The sequence below is a fragment of the Ciconia boyciana genome, chromosome 3 (genome assembly GCF_034638445.1).
Source record: "Ciconia boyciana chromosome 3, ASM3463844v1, whole genome shotgun sequence".
Classification (NCBI taxonomy): domain Eukaryota; kingdom Metazoa; phylum Chordata; class Aves; order Ciconiiformes; family Ciconiidae; genus Ciconia; species Ciconia boyciana.
The window spans coordinates 118444713-118462612 of NC_132936.1; the positions used below are offsets into that span (position 1 = coordinate 118444713).

The 17900-nt window shown below is 43.2% G+C and overlaps 1 protein-coding gene across 5 annotated transcripts in view; it reads left to right on the forward strand.

The window, feature by feature from the left end:
- The window catches only part of MEIS1 (Meis homeobox 1), a 110841-nt gene that overhangs the window by 69344 nt on the left and 23597 nt on the right, over window positions 1-17900 (forward strand). For all 5 annotated transcript variants that reach the window (XM_072857375.1, XM_072857373.1, XM_072857376.1 and 2 more), the window contains one exon: window positions 17787-17863. In XM_072857375.1, the coding sequence (XP_072713476.1) occupies window positions 17787-17863 (77 nt within the window). The remainder of the gene's footprint in view (window positions 1-17786; window positions 17864-17900) is intronic.

Here is a 17900-nt window from a genome sequence, read left to right on the forward strand (position 1 = left end):
AACACACAGCTATTTAAGGGGAAATATTTACCAAAAAAAATGAGGGGAAAGAATGTCTGCAAATGAGGCAGTAATGGACAGTTGCCCTTTATGTACTGATGGATTTCTCAATGGTTAAGTAAATTAAAGCAAATGCTAGAAAAATCAATAGGCTTGCAGAGTCTTGGTTGTGCCTCATAGACTTCAGGACAGAATGACAGATGTGGTGCATATGACCCATTTAAGTATTAATGCTTGGGAAATTGCCTCTGCGTGCAAGGTTATAGGCCTAGAAATATTGTTATATTAAATTACAGACAATAATATTTTTAAGTATATATGGAATTTATATGTTTCAGTTTAGTTGTTCTTCGGCGTTACATTTGTCCTGGAAGATTAGTTGCATAGTTGTTTCTCTGGAACAGTAAATCAGGTTTAAAAATGTTCAAGCAACGAATTGTCGTTCCAGGGCTGCCGCAGACCGGCGAGTGTGTCGCACGCTACGGGGGTACAGCGCACATGTTAAATAAGAGCTGTGTAGCCAATGTGTTCACTAGCAAATGTAGCATATAAGCGAGTCTAAATTAAATATCATTAAAAGGCGGCTTTCTAAATGGTGAGAGGGCTTGCGTGATACGTAGGATCGCTGTTAAATCGGGTTATTCTGTATGACTAACCACCAAGTAAAATACGAAGTGCGTGGTCGACATGAGCTAAGTCAGGTAACCACCAAGTCAAATCTTTCTCACTATCTTCTGCACGCGCCACGATTGGAAGGGGCGACTTTGCATGGGCGGGATGAGTAAAAACTGACCCCGTGCAGAAATTCTCCCAAAATAGCGACGTTATGATTAATCCAACCAGGCAGACGAGCTCTAGATGCAATAGTGTTTGCCACCTCTGATTTCTGTCATTCCTCGCCATACTTCCACCAAGGCAGCAGGGAAGTAGACCAAGTTAATTGTCTCTTTGTGCCATAGCTGGCAGGAGGATCGTGAAAATAACTGGGACCCCCGATTTCGGTGTTGGCGTGAAGGCAGAGCAGCGTTCGCTGTGTTTGCTGTCGGTGACAGCCTGGCATACCTTGCCAGTTATCCTGACTTCACCCCAAACACCTGTTTCTGTGAAGGGAGTGGCGGATACATTTTATATACAACTCCTGTGTTTAATATTAAAGGGAGCTTGAGACTTCCACAATAACATTCCTATTCCTTGCTGAAGCCCTTGCATGGAAAGTGTCGTATTCCTTTCAAACACTAATTCTCATGCTTGACTGCCATTTGTGTAACAGAGATTTTCTCCTTTCCTCTTTTTCTTTTTTTTTTTTGTTTCATGATCATTTCTGATATTTGAAGTTTGGGTACCACTGTCTCCTTTCTGGCTCCCCCTTTCCTAGCTTTTCTCTTCCTTTTCCCTAAAGCACCAAAACTCACTGGGAAATAAAACAAAGCATCTCCACAGGGTCTAAGGGCTGTACATGGGTACTGGGAGCGCCGGCGAAACGATGACATTGCAGAAGGGCAGGTTATTACTTTTGGACCCGTTGAGGACGTATTTGTGTATGGAGGCTGGATGAGAGCAACTGGTACTGAAGGCTGTCAGGCCAGGGCTGAGTGATGACAGACCCTTGTCATTTGCCCGCATCCAGCTTCATTGCTATGGTGACAATATGCAGCGATGAAAGTTGCCGCTGAGGGTCGGACAGCATCCTCCATGGTTGCCGTAGCCGGCAGCATCTTTGCGACAGCATGTTCGAGCTGCTGATGGCCCTCGGTGTCAGAGCAGCCCCAAATCTCTAATGACAGAAACTCCGCGCAGGTTTTCGGGAACACGGGGAAATCACTCCTGGCGCTGCTGCCAGCCTCGGCAGCTTCTTGTGTCGGTGACAAAAATTGTCTTTACCTGTTTTAGTCATTTTTATGTGCCTCGTGGTGGATTTCCTTGATTTATTTTGTGTGACACACAAGCTAGGATATACTCTGTTTTTACAGCCTGGCGCTTACCTGCGTGGCGGCACGGGATGGCCATGGTCCTCCTCCTGCCGCACGTAAAGCAAACACATTAATCAGCGTTTAGGCGATGACTGCTTTCGTTAAATATACGTGCGAGGGGCCCCGATGAACAGGCTCTTTTGTTCCCGGCCAAACCAGGAGGGATCAAAGGTCAGCGGGAACCCAGAAGCCATCAGTCAGGGTGGGTTTTGCTGGATCCCGGGGTTGTCGGCTCCATAGTCACCCCTGGCAACCTGGGCAGCCACCCGCTTGCCTTCCCCATAGCCTGGCGCAGAAGTGGAGCATCCGCTCTCCCAGTCACCATAAAAAGATACCGACATAAAGTCGGCTTTTGAAATACAGCGCAAGCATCGCCGTGCACCTCTTTGTTATCGAAATCATTTGAGAGCAAGATTAGAAAAAAGATCCATTGGCTTTGTAGCAGTCATTTGGCAGTGTTCATCTTTAGGATGCATTTTAAGGCTGCAAATTCATTTTTGGTTTAGCAGGAAATGGCAACTCAGAAAGAAGCAGCAATGTGCTGCTGAAACATGCTTCTACACTTTTGAATATAAAAGTTCACTTTAAAAAAACTTCTGGTATGGCATTTATTTCCTTTGAGCAGATCGATTTATTTTTCCCCCCCTCCCTGTGATGTTAAAGTACATTTGGCAGTAATCAGTTTATCCTTATTAGAAGCCGTGGTAAAAGGCATAGTTGCTAAGTCAATTCACTCCATTTACTTCCCCTGTTGAGGCTTATTGTGTCCCAGTCCCCACCCCTTACAGTGAAAACATCATCAACTATAGGGCTGACAGCAGCCTGGGACTTGATGTAAGTTCAATGGTTATTCATCTGCATCAAAAAAACTGGCACTCAGCAACATTCATCACTTCCCCCGACCTAAAATGATTGAGTAAACGGTGGGGTGAATTATCAGAGAGGGAAAAAAAGGGGGGAAAATGAGTTTGAATACGTCAGAGGCAACTTTGGGCTCATACGGCATGAGAAATAGAGCCATCAGCTGACGTGCAAGCTTCCCACCGCAGTTTCATATTGCCGCTGAAGCTGGAGGGAGACTCGGTTATCCTTCAGCCAGACGCCTTACGGTGCTGCTTCTCATGGCCTGACCTGCAAGAGCTTTTCTATTTTGGCAGTTGTGCTGGAAAAGCAGCTTCAGCACTGGAAAAGCATCTTCAGCGCTGCTGCTGCGGAGGTATGCTGGGTGCCCGACCTTCTGTCGGCTCTATAGGGTGAAATACATTTCAAACACTACTCAGTTTGCTGCAGTTTGCTCCCACAACATGTATATTTGTTCCAAACATCCTGAATCCCCTTTGGTGGGAAATATTTCAATGCAGGATCTTCATTCTTAAGTGTGATACGGCAAACCTTTTTCTCCAAAACCTCCAGAAATACAAAAGCACAGAATAGAATGTGCTTTGTTACCACCACCTCCCCTCCCAACAAAACAAAGCAAAAAAGCCCAGCCAGCCGAGCAAATCCAAACATCAAAACCTCAGACTTTGGGATTATTTAACTTTTCAAAGTTATCTTGGAAAAAAGAAAAAAGACTCTGCTTCCCTTTGCCCCAAAATATAATGCAGTCACGATAAGGCAGGAGAAATTCCCTTAGCCGTACACCTGGCTTGTTTTTACACCCGGTGCTGCGGTTAGATGGTTGTCTAAATAAACAGAGATTAGGTGGAGGGCTTTATCTCAAAGCTGGCACTGGTTATCACACCGCTTCCTCCCACTCCCTCCCTCCGATTGTGAGTTGTATAAGAAGACTTAGCAAGCATAACTTACAGCCGATAACCTTTGAATGTTAGTTCAAGGAAGCTGTGCCATAGTAACAAAAAAAAAAGTCATGCAAACTCCATCGCAGCCTATTCAAATGAGCGGTAATTTGACCATAACACTGATTTTAAAAGAAGAAATACTTGGTAAGCTTTTTGCTCCGAGAGCCCTATTTGAATTTGGCCTGATCAATAATTTTAATATTTGAACAGTAGTAAAAGATGCCAGGAATGAACTCGTGTTTGTTCTTCAAATCATCTCTCTACTGGGGGTCTTATTTTTAACTTGCTTTAACAAAGGGAAGCTGTAATGTTTCATTTGGACAAATTGCTCCAGCCCTGCAGTTGAGGGTTAAATTGATCTTGATGCAACGCTGTGAGAAGCCACTCGTGACATTTGTGTTTGATGGTATTTTATAGGTATAGATATAGATATAGATATATAGATATAGATATACCTGCGCGCAGGACATAAAAAGAGGCTGTCAGGTAATGGGCGGCTTACGGCCCTCCGTAAAAGCAAACAAGCAAACTTCTCGTGGTTCTCCATGGGCATGAAATCAAAATACAACCTTTCTGAGCATATCTCGGCATACTGATGGGTGACATGCAACATGTGAAGAGGAGGAGAAAGGTCTTTGGGGTCCTTGCAACATGCCTTCCAAAAAAAACCAGCCCCCACAACCAGGGAGAGGAAGGAGGGGGAAGGCATCCACGCGCTACCGCGAGGCAATGTCATCACAATGTTGGGAAGCCAACTCACAGCGAGCGGGTGAGCGCGGGCATCTCTGCCCTTGTCGTTTGGATTACCGCAGTGCCACGCGCCCAGTTACACAATGCGTAAAGGCAAGGGTTATTTCTAGGACAGATAATTGAACATTAATACTCGTTGACGTTGTCGTAGGAATGATATGTCAAGCTGACAGGGCCTATGTGGTTACATCTGCTGATCGGCTGCAGACGAAGGGGATGTTTGGCAGATCAGGCCCGGGGCCTCGCCGCCGCCGAGCCAGGGATGATACAGCCATTAATCATGAGCTACCATCTTGGGCTACCTTCCCTAAAACAGTGGTCAGGTCCCTGCTTTTGGGGGCAGAAGGCGTAGTTTGCAAAACTACATCTGTCCTCATACGTGCACGCGCACCTCTGCCTGCATAAAGATGTATATACGCCTGTAAAACGTGTTAAACAAGAGCATCCTTAATGCTGCGTACGCATGAGTGCCACCGTTGTCTGAAACAACTGTTTTCAATCTACTAACGTAAAAATAAAAGAAAGTGGAGTAGATGAGAAGTTCTTCAGAAGGATTGAGAGCATGATCAAGTTTGATGAGGTGTTTCTGATTATCTCTGTCTTAGGAATTAACTGACATAAAAACGGTAGTAGCATTAGCATCTTTTTTTTTTTTTTTAGCATCTTTTATTTTTTTAGCATCTTTTTTGTGTGTCTCTTCTTCTGCATGTCAACAGACCCTTCAAGACAGCCTGCTATAGATAAAGTAGTTACGCTGCGATCACTCTTGTCCCCTCCCAGCCAAAATTCCCCAAATGATGCCTTTCAATATCATTTTATAACAAGTCTTCGGAGAGCTAATGCCTTTGTCACAGCATTTCTACAGCCAGACTTTGCTGCACAAGTAACTGTTCAGAGGAACGAGCAGCAGACGGAAAACAATTACAGGGGCCTCTGACACTGGAGTCAGTTCTACTTTCTTAAAATAGGGCTAAACATCATGTTTGTAATGTCTCGTATATAGTTTGGCTCTGCATAAAATGCTATAAAATAGGGCCCTTGAGAACATCCATTATCACATTTTGGTTAACATCACAGTTTTTAAAAATCCCAGTTGCACCGAAGCCATGAAATAAAGCTTTCATCTGTAAAGATCTAGTTTCTCTTTGTTATTAAAATAAATGAAGCCATTAAACAAAATATATGCATATAATGGTCAAGTTCATCGTTTTGTATCATCAAAATGATAAATTTGACTTTTTTTTTTAATTGGAGCAGTCATCTTAGAAAGATTCGTGTATAGAACAAGATCAAATGTGCCTGGTTGCTCTTTCTTACTTTGTAACTTGTTAATGGCGACATTTTTTTGGTCTTTAGCTATTTTCATTTAGGTCTTTCTAAAAGAAATAAGGAGTTTTGTTCAGAAAGGAGGGGGAAGCAGAGAGGAGGATTTTGAGCTTGGTATTGAAAAAATTAATTGATTATATGTTATTATCCTTGCGAATTATTAATGGCCATTACATCATAAATGTGCTGAACGCAACATGTAATCTCAACGCTTTTGCTTCCGAATACGTTGATTGTCTCTTTTATGGTAGTATCTGTGGAGGCATCTGCACGCGTGCGGTGCTTGATATGTTCAGACCTCGAAGGAGACCAGGGAGGAGAGGACGGAGGGGATGCTCAGGCTGGGGATGGGGTGGGCGCTGGCTTCTTGTAGCTGACTCTCTTTGGGTTTTTGAAGAGCCCCTTCCAAAAACCCCTGTCCATCCATCATCCTGTAGAAGACACCTACCAAGGGTCTCGTGTTACAAAGATAGGACGTATCCTTTAGGCACCCCAGGGTTTGGCTGAGTTCGCTGCAGCTAGTCACCATATCTGAAGGTACCCAGGCACAGACACGTTTGCTGTTTCAGGGCTTGTCCCCCCAGCATCGGCCAATTGCCGAGCCCTGGGAAGTGCCTTGCTCCATGAACATTCCCACTGAAATGCAAAGTTTGGTCCTGCTGACCCTCTGTGAGGGAGGATACAGTTTGGTCTTTAAAGGTTTCTGAAAGCCAGGCAAAATTGGTGGAGAGCCGCATCGACTTCGGAGAGGGAAAAGGTTATTTTTTATGGGGGAGCCTTCTCGGTCCAAGCAGGTTGCCAAAAGGGAAGTCACATCCTGGAGACTGTCCAAGCCTTTTTAATGAGGTTTTTATAAGGACAGGAATCAATATATAGTGAACTTGTGGGCAAATGCGTGTTAATTTAGGGTTAAATCTGGAGATTTGGGAGAGAATTGGGATGTGCTTTTTTCCAGCTCTCAGGAGATCTAAATCGCACTTTTTTTGGTGCACGTCCTTGCGCATATAAATATCATCCTGGGAATGCATGTCTGTTTTATTCTTAAATTCATTAGCATTATCAGCTGGGTTTCTTTGCTAAGTAGGGTAAATAATTAATTAGAGCAGTTGTTTTCTTTTGGAGACTTCTTAATTCATCTCTCGGAGTTAAATTTTAGCCCAGGCTGGTCAGAAAGTCTGTATTTCTGTGCAGGTCTGCACCCTGAAGCCAGTCAAAGGGATTTCACACACTAAATGGGTGTAGATAAATGAATTCTCTAGTCAGAAAGCAGAATTGCTTAGTCAAGTTTACCGAGTTAAAACTTGGCTGTATTATTCATATATGCGATCTTACTGAACTTGGGCTATTTTAGCAGAAGGGAACTTGTTAGAGCTAAGGAACGAAGGAGGTAATTTATGAGGGACTCTTGTTTTAAAGGTAAAAATAATGGAGAGTGAACTTACGGGGATGTAAAAGCTGGGATGGATAAAACGAGAGCGCCTGCGATAGCTTGCTGGGTGTTGGGAAGGGAAGCCCAGCTCTAGCCCAGGTAAATTGCATTTGAATTTCAACCTCAGATCTGTATGTGCTCCTCTTTGGCAGATGTTGAATTGATAATGCCTGTGTGTTAAAGAATTCTGATTGTTTCTTTTGCCACCTTCGCAGCTTATGAAAATGCAAGTAGACCTGCCTAATGAATATTAATAAGAGTGATGGCTGGATAACATAGAAGCCCGTGGCTCTTTGGAGCTCGGATGGGGTTAGTTGGAGGATTGTTGTGGCTGGGAATTTACATGCTTTTTAAGAATAAACTTCCTGAATGCTTTTACATTCTCCTTTAAAAGCTGGGGTGGTTTTTTTTTTTCTTTTCCCCCTCTAGATACATGGTGAGATTAATACTACAGACGAGATTTCCGTGTTTTTAAAACAAGGCAATTTATTAGATGAGGAGAGAAAGAGGCCCCATCTCTTAAATTTATGTTCAGTCCAGGGTTAATTATATCGTAGCAACGGTTTATTTTATTTTCCTTGTTTATTTTTGCTTTTTCCCACACCCCATTGTCCCAGGCAGCCGCAGCAGTTGCTAGCGGGACAGGGAAACGACACTGATGAAGTCTGGATCTCCAAATGTCCTTCGAGGCTTTAAAGTACATTTCTTGCAGTTAGTTAATAGGGCGGCTCGTTAGGCCCATCGACGCAGACCTCACACATGGCAGTGTAGGAGCAGGGGGACGGCGGGGTGGAGCGGCTGGAGGAAGGGTGGGCTCTGAGGACCCAGCTCTTCAGCCGGAGCCACGCAGGCAGGCGCTGCCGCCTCGGCGGAGCTCCCGGTGAAGCCAACGCGGCAGCGGGGCTCAGTGGCCACGTTGGCAACTTCCCTCCCTTTTGGCAGCACTGTTGTCCAGCTCTGCCGGAGCGATCCTCTCCGGAGCAATCCTCTCCAGACCTTAGTTTACTCACTTGTAAAAATCCCCATTACCAACCTTTCTGCCTGTGTCACAGGTCCCATTTGATCTGCTCTTCTTCCCCCAGACCCCGCTCCCAAAGGCTGCTAATTATGCAAAAAAACAAGGCGCCTTTTTTAATAACTTCCTGCTCATTGAGAGCTGCAGGGGCAGGCTTGAAAAGGAGGACTCGAGTGGTTCAAAACTCAAAAGGCAAATAGAATCAGAGGGGAGTTCCTTTATTATTAAAAAAAACCCCTCCTCATCTTCATAGCAGGGACCTGTGCCTGACTCTGTGTTGCTGTGCGGAGTGGAGTTGTTTTGCAGAGGGGTGGTTTGGGGCATTTCCCGGTGCTTGCGAGCGATGTGGCGGGGAGAGGGGGCTTTGTATGCGTTCCAGGTCTAGAGATACTCTTGGAGGGTTTCATGACGACTCGGTGAGGAGGATTTAATCAAGATTCAGTGATTAAGATGCCTCTGCATCGTCATTGCTGCCAAATACGTAATAAGACTTACTCTGCATTCACTTTACAAGTAAACTTATTCTTTCTAAAACTTCCAAACATGAGGAAAGCCCCCAACTTTCAAAAGAGAAGCACTCAAGTCGATGCAGTGCATTTCCCCTTTTGCAAAAGGCCTTTTCTTTCCCTTCCCTTGTCATGACAAAAAGGCTTAATTTTTTTTTTCTCTTTTCGCTAATACGAGGGGAGAGGGAAGAGGGGGAGAGTCATTAAAATGCAGTTCTTTCAATTATGGCCCGTTATTTGTCATCTTTATTGCTTTTCTATAGTTTTCATTGCACCTTTAATAGTACGCCTGGTCAGAAAAGGTGAGCTGGAATGTGAACACACTTGGCTGCCGCCGCCGCCGTCAGTGCCTACGAGCTGTGCTCGAATCCCCGTCCCTGTAGATTTTAATGTCCCTGCAGACTGCTGGCAGCCTGCTTCCAGCTGTGGCAGGCATGATGCAGTGAATTGCTTTTGAATGTTCTTTACTCAAATAGGCAGTAATTACAAGCTTAAAGAGGTTTAGTGGTCCAGTAAACTACATAATCACCCCTGAATTAGCCTGGGCTCATCAGTTGCAGTCCAGCAACCTCAAGACTGCTGTTTGTATGCAGGCTTTATCACGTAGCAACCTGAGCAGCAGGTGTGGAACAGCAAGAATCCCCCATAAACACAACTGTCTACTGGGGACAATGATCTCTAATGAGATGAGGCTACAGCATCACTGTAATTTAAGTGGGAAAATTAACACCAGAGAATGCGCGCTACTTCCAAGAGTCTCCGCTTCTTCGGAGAATGGCGGTGTTTCGCTGGCTTGGTGGTTTTTTTTCTTTTCCCTCCTCCTTTTTTTTTTTTCCTCCTGGATCTTTAAATGCATCTTTTTTTTTCCTGAAGAACACATTGTGGTTTTGCTTATAAGTTGAGTGGGCTTTATTCTTTTACAAGGATACGTTGTGAATATTTAATGGTGGACGGGGCATCTGCTCAAGGACTTTCCATGCCAAAAAAGCAGCATTGCAAAATAGCAGCTTTATCTTTTCATTTCCTTCCTCGGTGGTGGTTTGTTTTTTGTTTGGTTTTTTTTTTTTTTTCAAATAGAAGATGTTCAAATATAAACCACCCCTCGTCTTGGCGTTGGAAGATTGGCACCTCGACGCAGTGGTTGCCTTGAACTCTCTTTGCACGACTGCTTGGTCCCTCCATGAGAAAAGGTGGCCGAGCTTATGGCAGGAGGCTTCCCAAATTGCCTGGTGGCTGCTCCCAAGGGTGCTATCACCCCAGGAAACCTGCCTAAAGCTCCTGCTCCATCCTAAAGCCTGCTGTCTATATTAGGGACCTTGCTGAATACAGCAGCCCTCCTCACCCTACCCTCCGGCGTGTAGGGGAGGGGACGTAGGCATAGGGGAGCGTTTTTATCCTCCGCTTACAGAGGGAGCTCCTGACATACTGAAGGCAGCCTGAGAAAGAGAGCAGAAAGCACAAATAAAAGCTTTTGGCTTAGCTCTGTGGGATTACAACCGCTGGTGCTGGCGTTTCCCCACGATTGCAGAGTTATTTCTGAGCCCACCTGTTTAGAAAGTCATTTGAGGTAGATAAGGACAGTGACTTATTGCTGAGAAAAGGCTTCTGGTTAGGAGATATTTACCTGAGCTAATCTGTCTTAGGCCAGCTCTAAAAACAACAGCAGCGCTTTTACAGAGTTATCAGGTAGTCGGCATTTCTTTTAGCGTGCTGAGGACAGGGATATTTTCTCCTCCTCCCAAAAGCTGCTCACCTAGGAAAGGCTGGGGTTCACCTTCCTGCCTTTCCATGGCTGCCTGATAAAGGTGCTGGCTTAACTGAAAAGCCGGGTTTCAAGGATGTGAATTTTAGCTCTAACATGGTTGGAAGGCAGATGATGCATTTCCTTACTTCCTTCGGTGTCACTTGGATGTTGTACTTCATTGTTTCTGGCCATGTGCTGCGATGAAGAGAGTTTTGCTGATCTTTCAGATGCAATTTTTCTTTTAATTACCCTGTCCTTGGTTATTTTTAGGCTGTGCTGGGGCGAGGGGGGGGGGGAAGAGAGAAACAGGGCAGAGGATGGGAAAGCACATCGCCTATGTCACATTAGCACAAATAATCTTGACACTAGAGAAAAAAATCACTTCTTAAGTGTATTAAGAGAAGTTAACACGTGTGCAAGTACTGTGTGTGCATTTCTGCACACACATACATACAGGCACTAAAGGAATGTTTAACATGGGAAAAGCTCTGCTCAGTTACGCAGGTATGGTGTGGGAGTGTCTGCATAGACTCGACTTAAACTGAAAGCTGGTGGGAGCCAGAGTAAGCTCCAAACAGTGAGGTCTATCAGAGTGTCTCCAAAAGGAAATAGCAGAAGCACCATTGCTTGGACGAGCTAAAGCTCAACTGGAAAAGGCAGTGGGTAATAATATATGGTATGGAAGGAATAATATTGTAGCAGCCAGGGAATGGATTAGATGAGTTTAAAGGTTTTTCCATTTTCTGACTTCTGTAATATCCTGCGCAAGGGATGATCTGAACTTTTTTTCCTTAATGAGTGCTTGCATTATGAATAATTTGATGGGGCCACCAGAGAAGTATTGGCAGCGCATCCCAAGCCATACCATGTCTCTCCATCAGCCTTGGAAAGGATATTTATGTTAGCGAGTGCCAAAACTTGTTCACAGACAACTCTTGCAAGAAAATTATTTACAAAAGGGCAAATGGGAAAAAAAAGAGAAGCACAGAGCATTTTTTTTCCCCAGCATAACTCCTTCATTAAAAAGTATCGCTGTTGCCAGTACCCCTTTCCCCCCTCGTAAGCCCCTGCAAATAAAACATCTCTTCCACCCCCCTGCCTGCAAAACCAACCCAACCCCTGTTTAATCAGGTTGTGCTGTGAGCACACGTTCAGATGTTAAAATGTCTGAGATATTGGCTCTGTACTTTACGCCCTGTGTTTGCCTTAGGAGAGTCCAATTCTGCCTCCTTTCCTCACCTTTTATTTTTTGTCAGGGTTGCCAAAGCAACCTGCAAAACCTTTTGTAAGGGAGGCAATGGGCAATGTCTCAGAGCCCCATCTCACAGGATTTGGGTGATGCCAGAAGTCGAGTGGCAGCGTATGGCCTTGCTGTAGCAGTACAGGGATGCAGCATCTTGTCACCTTGCATATTTTGATGCATTTTTAACTTTACAAGACCAAGCACGCCTGTTGATACTGCATTCATAGTTTGCAGTTCAATAACTCTGGCAGCACCAGGATTTATTAACTGTAATGCCATGAAAAAACTCTTACTGTGGGGATATTAAACTATTATAATAAGTTGAGGAAATATTTTCTTTTGAAGGAGGAAAAGGCTGGCTTTATCTGCAGCGTGACCGTGTCGTATAGACTGCGTTTCTTTGCTGCACTGAAAAAGCAACGAGGAGTTTTAAATGCCAAAGCCAGCTCGCACTTCAACAGCATTATCAGGCTGACTCACTGCTTTCGGCCAAGGAAAAGACCGTGCAAACTTTGCACAGGCTTTTTTCCTCCCAGCCTCATAGATGCATTTCTAATAAAACAACTTCCTTCACGGTGTTTAGTATTTCCTCCAACGTGCAAGCCGGTCCCATGGGATAAAAGGATTGAGTTTGCAGCTTCCGAGTTGATTCCGCCCCTTCCTAGCAGCTCACCTCAACTTGGCAAATTTTTTACAGCCTCGCCTGAATATAAAGCGGGTCGCAGGGATGGTCGGTAAACCCATTCACACAGCCTGCAAAATAGGCAAGGGGACTCAAGGCATTCTCTTTATCACTCCCTCTAAATGCGCCGATGAAGAAAGCAGGTTGAAATCTTGTGGGTTTATGGATAGTGATCCGGCCATTTTTTGGCTACTTTGCGAATGCAGGAACCCCCGTTATTCTTTCGGAGGCCGGCATGTGTGAGGATCCAGGACTCGACTGCTATAAATTCAAGCTCTGTTCTTAGACTACACCATGCACTGCTTTTGTAATGCAAATGGCAGGCACAAAGTGTCCCTTTGATAATGTGCAGTCAGGAGACAAAAAAGCATTCACTGCAACAGTAAAACTAATTCATAAAGCTGAGAGACAATAGGAAAGCATTATGGATATTAAAAAAAAAATAATTTACGGTAGATCAACTTGATCACTAATGTAAACAGTTCAAACGCAAACCAGGAGGAGGTAGGGGAAGGGGAGAGACCCAAACTGCTGCGCTGCTACCTTAGCTAACCCTGGACAAGTTTGGGTAAAGCAGGGATTCAGAGCTCAGCATAAAATCGACGTGCAGTTTGTCACTGGAAGGCTGAACCTTGGGCTTTATTCTGGTTACTGAGTTAGGTGTAGGCTGGGTTGCTCTTCAGAAACAAGAAAATCATCGTGTGGGCAGTTTTTTTCTTTTTATTTTGAGGTTAGAAAACAGTTAATAGATAGTCCTGAGAGCATACATTTTGAGGGGGTAGTTTCTCTCCATCACCTACCAGAGTTTAGCTCAAGGTCATCTCGCCTTGGTGCATTACGCTGAGCTCTGGAGCAGGCAGAGGGCTGGAGGAAGGGGATAAAAGGACTTCCGAAATGCTTCTCCCGGTGTGGTCGGCCAAGCGACGGCGCTGCCGCGATAAGGGTAACGCTGGACGGTTGCCACGACGTCCTTATATTGTAACGTTCAACCTTTTGCTTGGGGATTGCTTCTGCCTCTCTGCTGTGGTAGGGCTGGCTGGCAGCGCTGGTGTTGGGGTGGTTTGGTGCCACGAGGAATCAGTAATTTGGGGGGTGAGAAGGGGCGGTTTTGCCTCCCGTTATCGCAGCAGTAAGCTCTGGGCAGGATTATTTTCATATTTTTCTGCGACCGTCACGATGCGCTGCTGCGGCGGGCAAGGCAGAGAGGGAGGGAGTGTTATTGATACCGGGTTACAGATAAGATAAAGTCTATCGCTGTCCTGGCATCCAGCATTTGCAGCCTGGGGTGGAAAATTTGAGGAAAGGAATACATTTGGACAAGGGGTATCATTAAGAGAGAAACTTGGATGCTTTCCATCTGTATCTACTGGAGACTTTATCCATCGGCTGTAGTCAAAGGTGGTAAAAAAAAAAAAAGTCTTATTGTTTGTTTTGCTACAAATTGTCTCAGCTGCATTAAAAAGGGGCTTTTATTAAGAGTGCTGCTCTCTAAATACCATTCATAAAACAGTGACGAGAGAATATGATGGAAAGTTACATTTTTCTCTCTGTCACTTTGATTTCTTTGTTACTGCTAAAACGACTGCTCTGACTCATATTTTGCATAGTTATTTTTACCTTTTCAAATGTTCCTTAACTGTTCATATTACCCTGGGCAAATCCCCCAGGGATAATTTTCATTTGCATGCAGACTTTGATGGTGTTATTAAGCAATCACTTTCTGTACTAAGTCATTATTAAAAGTAATACCACAGAGCCTCAAAAACACATTAATGGTGCCAAACAATCCGCATTTCAGCACTAGATTTATGGGAAGGGAAAAGCACTAGGTCTCGTACCGTTCGGTGGATGCTGCTCTGTAGTGCTGTAGCAGCAGCAGGCATGATCAGAAAATACCGGAGCCGGATTCAGAGTCCTTATCTGTTGTCAGCCTTATTCTTTCAAATGCCTTTTTTTTTTTTTTTAACCTGTCTGCTTCCTACTTTTTTTTCCCCTTGGATTTGCCCTTTTCCTCTGGCCTTGGCAAGAAAGTCTGTCTGCAGTCTTCCAGTATACACAAGCTGGGCTGATTCTGGGAAGGAGGGTCAGCCTTCCCATCTGTAATCACCATTTTATGGCTTTCACTCGAGGTGTTAATGCAGATCAAATGGAAAACACTCCAGCAAGAGCGTTACAGCTTCTCACGCTGCCCCACGTACGGTCCCAATCGTTAATTCTGATTATAAGACCTAAGGGTAATTCTGTTTGCTCTCCTAATGCATTGCAGCTCTCCCGGTGGTCCGGCATCTCTTTTCTCCAATTCCCATCTTGATCAATTGTTTGCAAATAATTAAGCTTTTAAGAGATAATGGTAGGAGCTAATGTACACATCAAAGTAAAGGTCTCAAGTCACTGTTTATTGAACAGTGGTACAATTTGCTTTGATATCCCAAAGTGATCCAGAGTGATAGGTGGACTTGCCAACTGGAGTCAGTGCAGTGGGTTTGGACACACACTTCCATATATATTTACATATCTCTGTATTTATGTATTTCATAGAATCATAAAATATCTCAAGTTGGAAGGGACCCATAAGGATCATCAAGTCCAATTCCCTGCTCCTTGCAGGACTGCCTAAAACTAAACCATTTGACTAAGATATATATATTTTTTAATCTATATTTATGTATGTTTTATACACGCAAATATAATATACATATATATGCAAATACATATACACATATCTCTGTACATGTGTCTTTATCCCTTTAAACAACCATTAGAAAGCTTTTGGAAGGCACCTGTCGTTCTTGCATGGGTGAAATGAAGACCAACAGCAACAGTTTCGACTGAATTTCCTATTTCTTCATAAAATGGCAGTTCTCAGGGTTTCCCCCTTTCTCTCTGTTGCAATGTGATGTCTGCCTTTGCCTGTAGCGCAGGCCTTCCTAGCCCTGTGGGTGGGAATGCAACAAGGCTTTGAATGTTTTTATAGCAACCTAGCCTGTGGCATGCTGATTCTTTGTCAAGTAATTTTTATTTTTTTTTTTTTTAGCCTACAAAGGAACAACTCATACAATCCACAGAAAGCTTATATAATAAGGATGCCCAGCGTTTAAGATTATTTTAAACCACACCAAACCATAGTTAAAAAGCCTGCCGCATTGTGAACCTTTAGTTAAGAGGGATTAGCTACGTGAAGTCCCAGGCTGTCATGTGATTATGGCAATTATAGATTTATCATGAAATTAAAAGTTTATGCTGTGCTAGGATATGGAAAAAAAAAATCAGATTACTTTAAACATACCGCAATTTGAGGAATTTGGGGGCTGGGACTTTTAAAGCAATTATTTTTACAGTGAGTGTATTATTCTGATGGCTAATTTTATCCAGTCTTGTCTATTTGGAAAAAAGTCCAGAACAATTGAAAATTGCTTAATGGAGACAGAGTTCTCAATTCCAATAGCTAGAGGCTGTCTGGTAATTATTGCTTGCTGCATGAAATTAGACACAGTTTGTTCAATTACTTAAAATTAGATCACATGTAAGGTGGCAAAGCGAAATAAGAAAAAAAAGAATAATTTTGTCCTCGCTTGATAGCAAAGTAATGAAATGGGAAGTAAGCTATAAAGATGAAAATGTTACAAATCATCTCTGTAGGGGGTTTTTTTGAAGAGAAGCAAAATGCTATGTTCAGATAGATGGACGTAAGTCAAGTACGACTGTTTGTTGTGGATGAATGTGTATATAAGGCGGACTGTAAAATTCGTGCTATATTTTTGCACGTGTAAAATGCAAATCACCCGTAAAAAAGAAGTAAAATCCCTTTCCCTGTGTCTTCCACTGTGCACTTCTGGAGCTGTTTCACGTACATGCAGAAAACACAGGGTGTGGTTTACAGGTGTGCAGGTTATCTGTGGGCTTATTGTCAAGAAAACAGTATTTTTAAAAGAATGGGAAATTCCCCACCATTTTTGGGTGAAAAATACTGTATCTTTTGGAGCCGATGGCCACGGCGGTGGGCTTTGAAATGGGCATGTTGGGCAAAGGGAAGTTGTCCGAGTTACAACAAAAATTCCTATTTGGTAAAGTGAGGTGATGCAGGCATGTAACATAGCCATTGGATGTCAGATTATGCTGTTTACAAGAATATATAAAATCTGCTAAATAGTTACGATACCAATAAGATTGTGGAATTTTACGAGGTTTTAAATTCTTACGGTTTACAAGGTTTCGGTTTACATGTCGTGCAATATTACACCAAAGAATACATCCAAAGAATATGGGAATGTTTCGGGGAAAAAAAGGGATGTGTGTATAACAGCAAATACTTTGTGACAACGAACTGCTAAATGGGATGTTGGGATAGGTCTAACCAGTTATGTCAAATTATCTTTATTGAAATGTTATTAAGTACCTTGTAGCAGACCAGGTCTGAATCCAATGTGTGCCGAGACTTGGGTGTCCAGGTTAGGAGCCGAGCCAGATCCTCAAAACAGGGTTTTTCCCGGGGATTGTTACGTTTGCAATATTTGGCCGTTCCCTTTTGGGACAGTGACATTTTTACATGGAGGGAAAGCACAGAAATGATATTTCTGAATTTCAAACTTGGATGTGGTTTTTGCTGTTGATTTATTAAGCAATCTGTATTCATGCAGAAGCGAATTTTCTGAGAAAGCAATCAAGTTCTCACAAGAAACTTAGCTTAGGATTGAATTTTAACATTATCTTCAATTAAACCAGTATTTATTTTCTGTCTCTTAGCATTAGTGCAGCACAGCTATGTTAATGTCAGGCAAAAATGTGCTGATCGTTGACCTTGCATTGGCCTGCATTCAAAACCCAGGCGTTTGTTTATGTTCAGGATGCTGATCTTATTTGCAAATTATTTTGGGGCACTGGCAAGATTTGTCTTCACTATCTCAGAAAACATCAGCGTGTTTTAGTTTTCCAGAGAAGTGCTTTATCACATTCTTTATTGTTCTGTGAAATACAGAAAAAAAAAAAGGTTATTTGACTCTAATCGGTCACTGGAGACAAGTGCAAAAACTTTCAGCTAATGCAACAAATATCCTTCTTGAGTATCAAGGTACTGCCAGTATCCTAAGCAGTTATTTCTCCACTTCACTAATCTTTATAATTGGCTTGTCTTTTACTGCCATTAATTAAGTGATGTAGTAGCCCATTAATAATTATAAAAGAGTGACACACCTCAGCATTTTCACCTTTCAATAATAGATGTCACGCTTCTGGTTTTTTTATTTATTTATTATTTTAAAATAAAAAGTAGGCAAAAAAAGCATTTTTTTAAATGTATATATTTATTTTGGTGTCTTATAGCACCCTTACCCTTCAGAAGAACAGAAAAAGCAGTTGGCACAAGACACAGGGCTCACTATACTTCAAGTGAACAATTGGTAAGTAATTTTCCTTAGTGTTTCTATACAGCCGCTG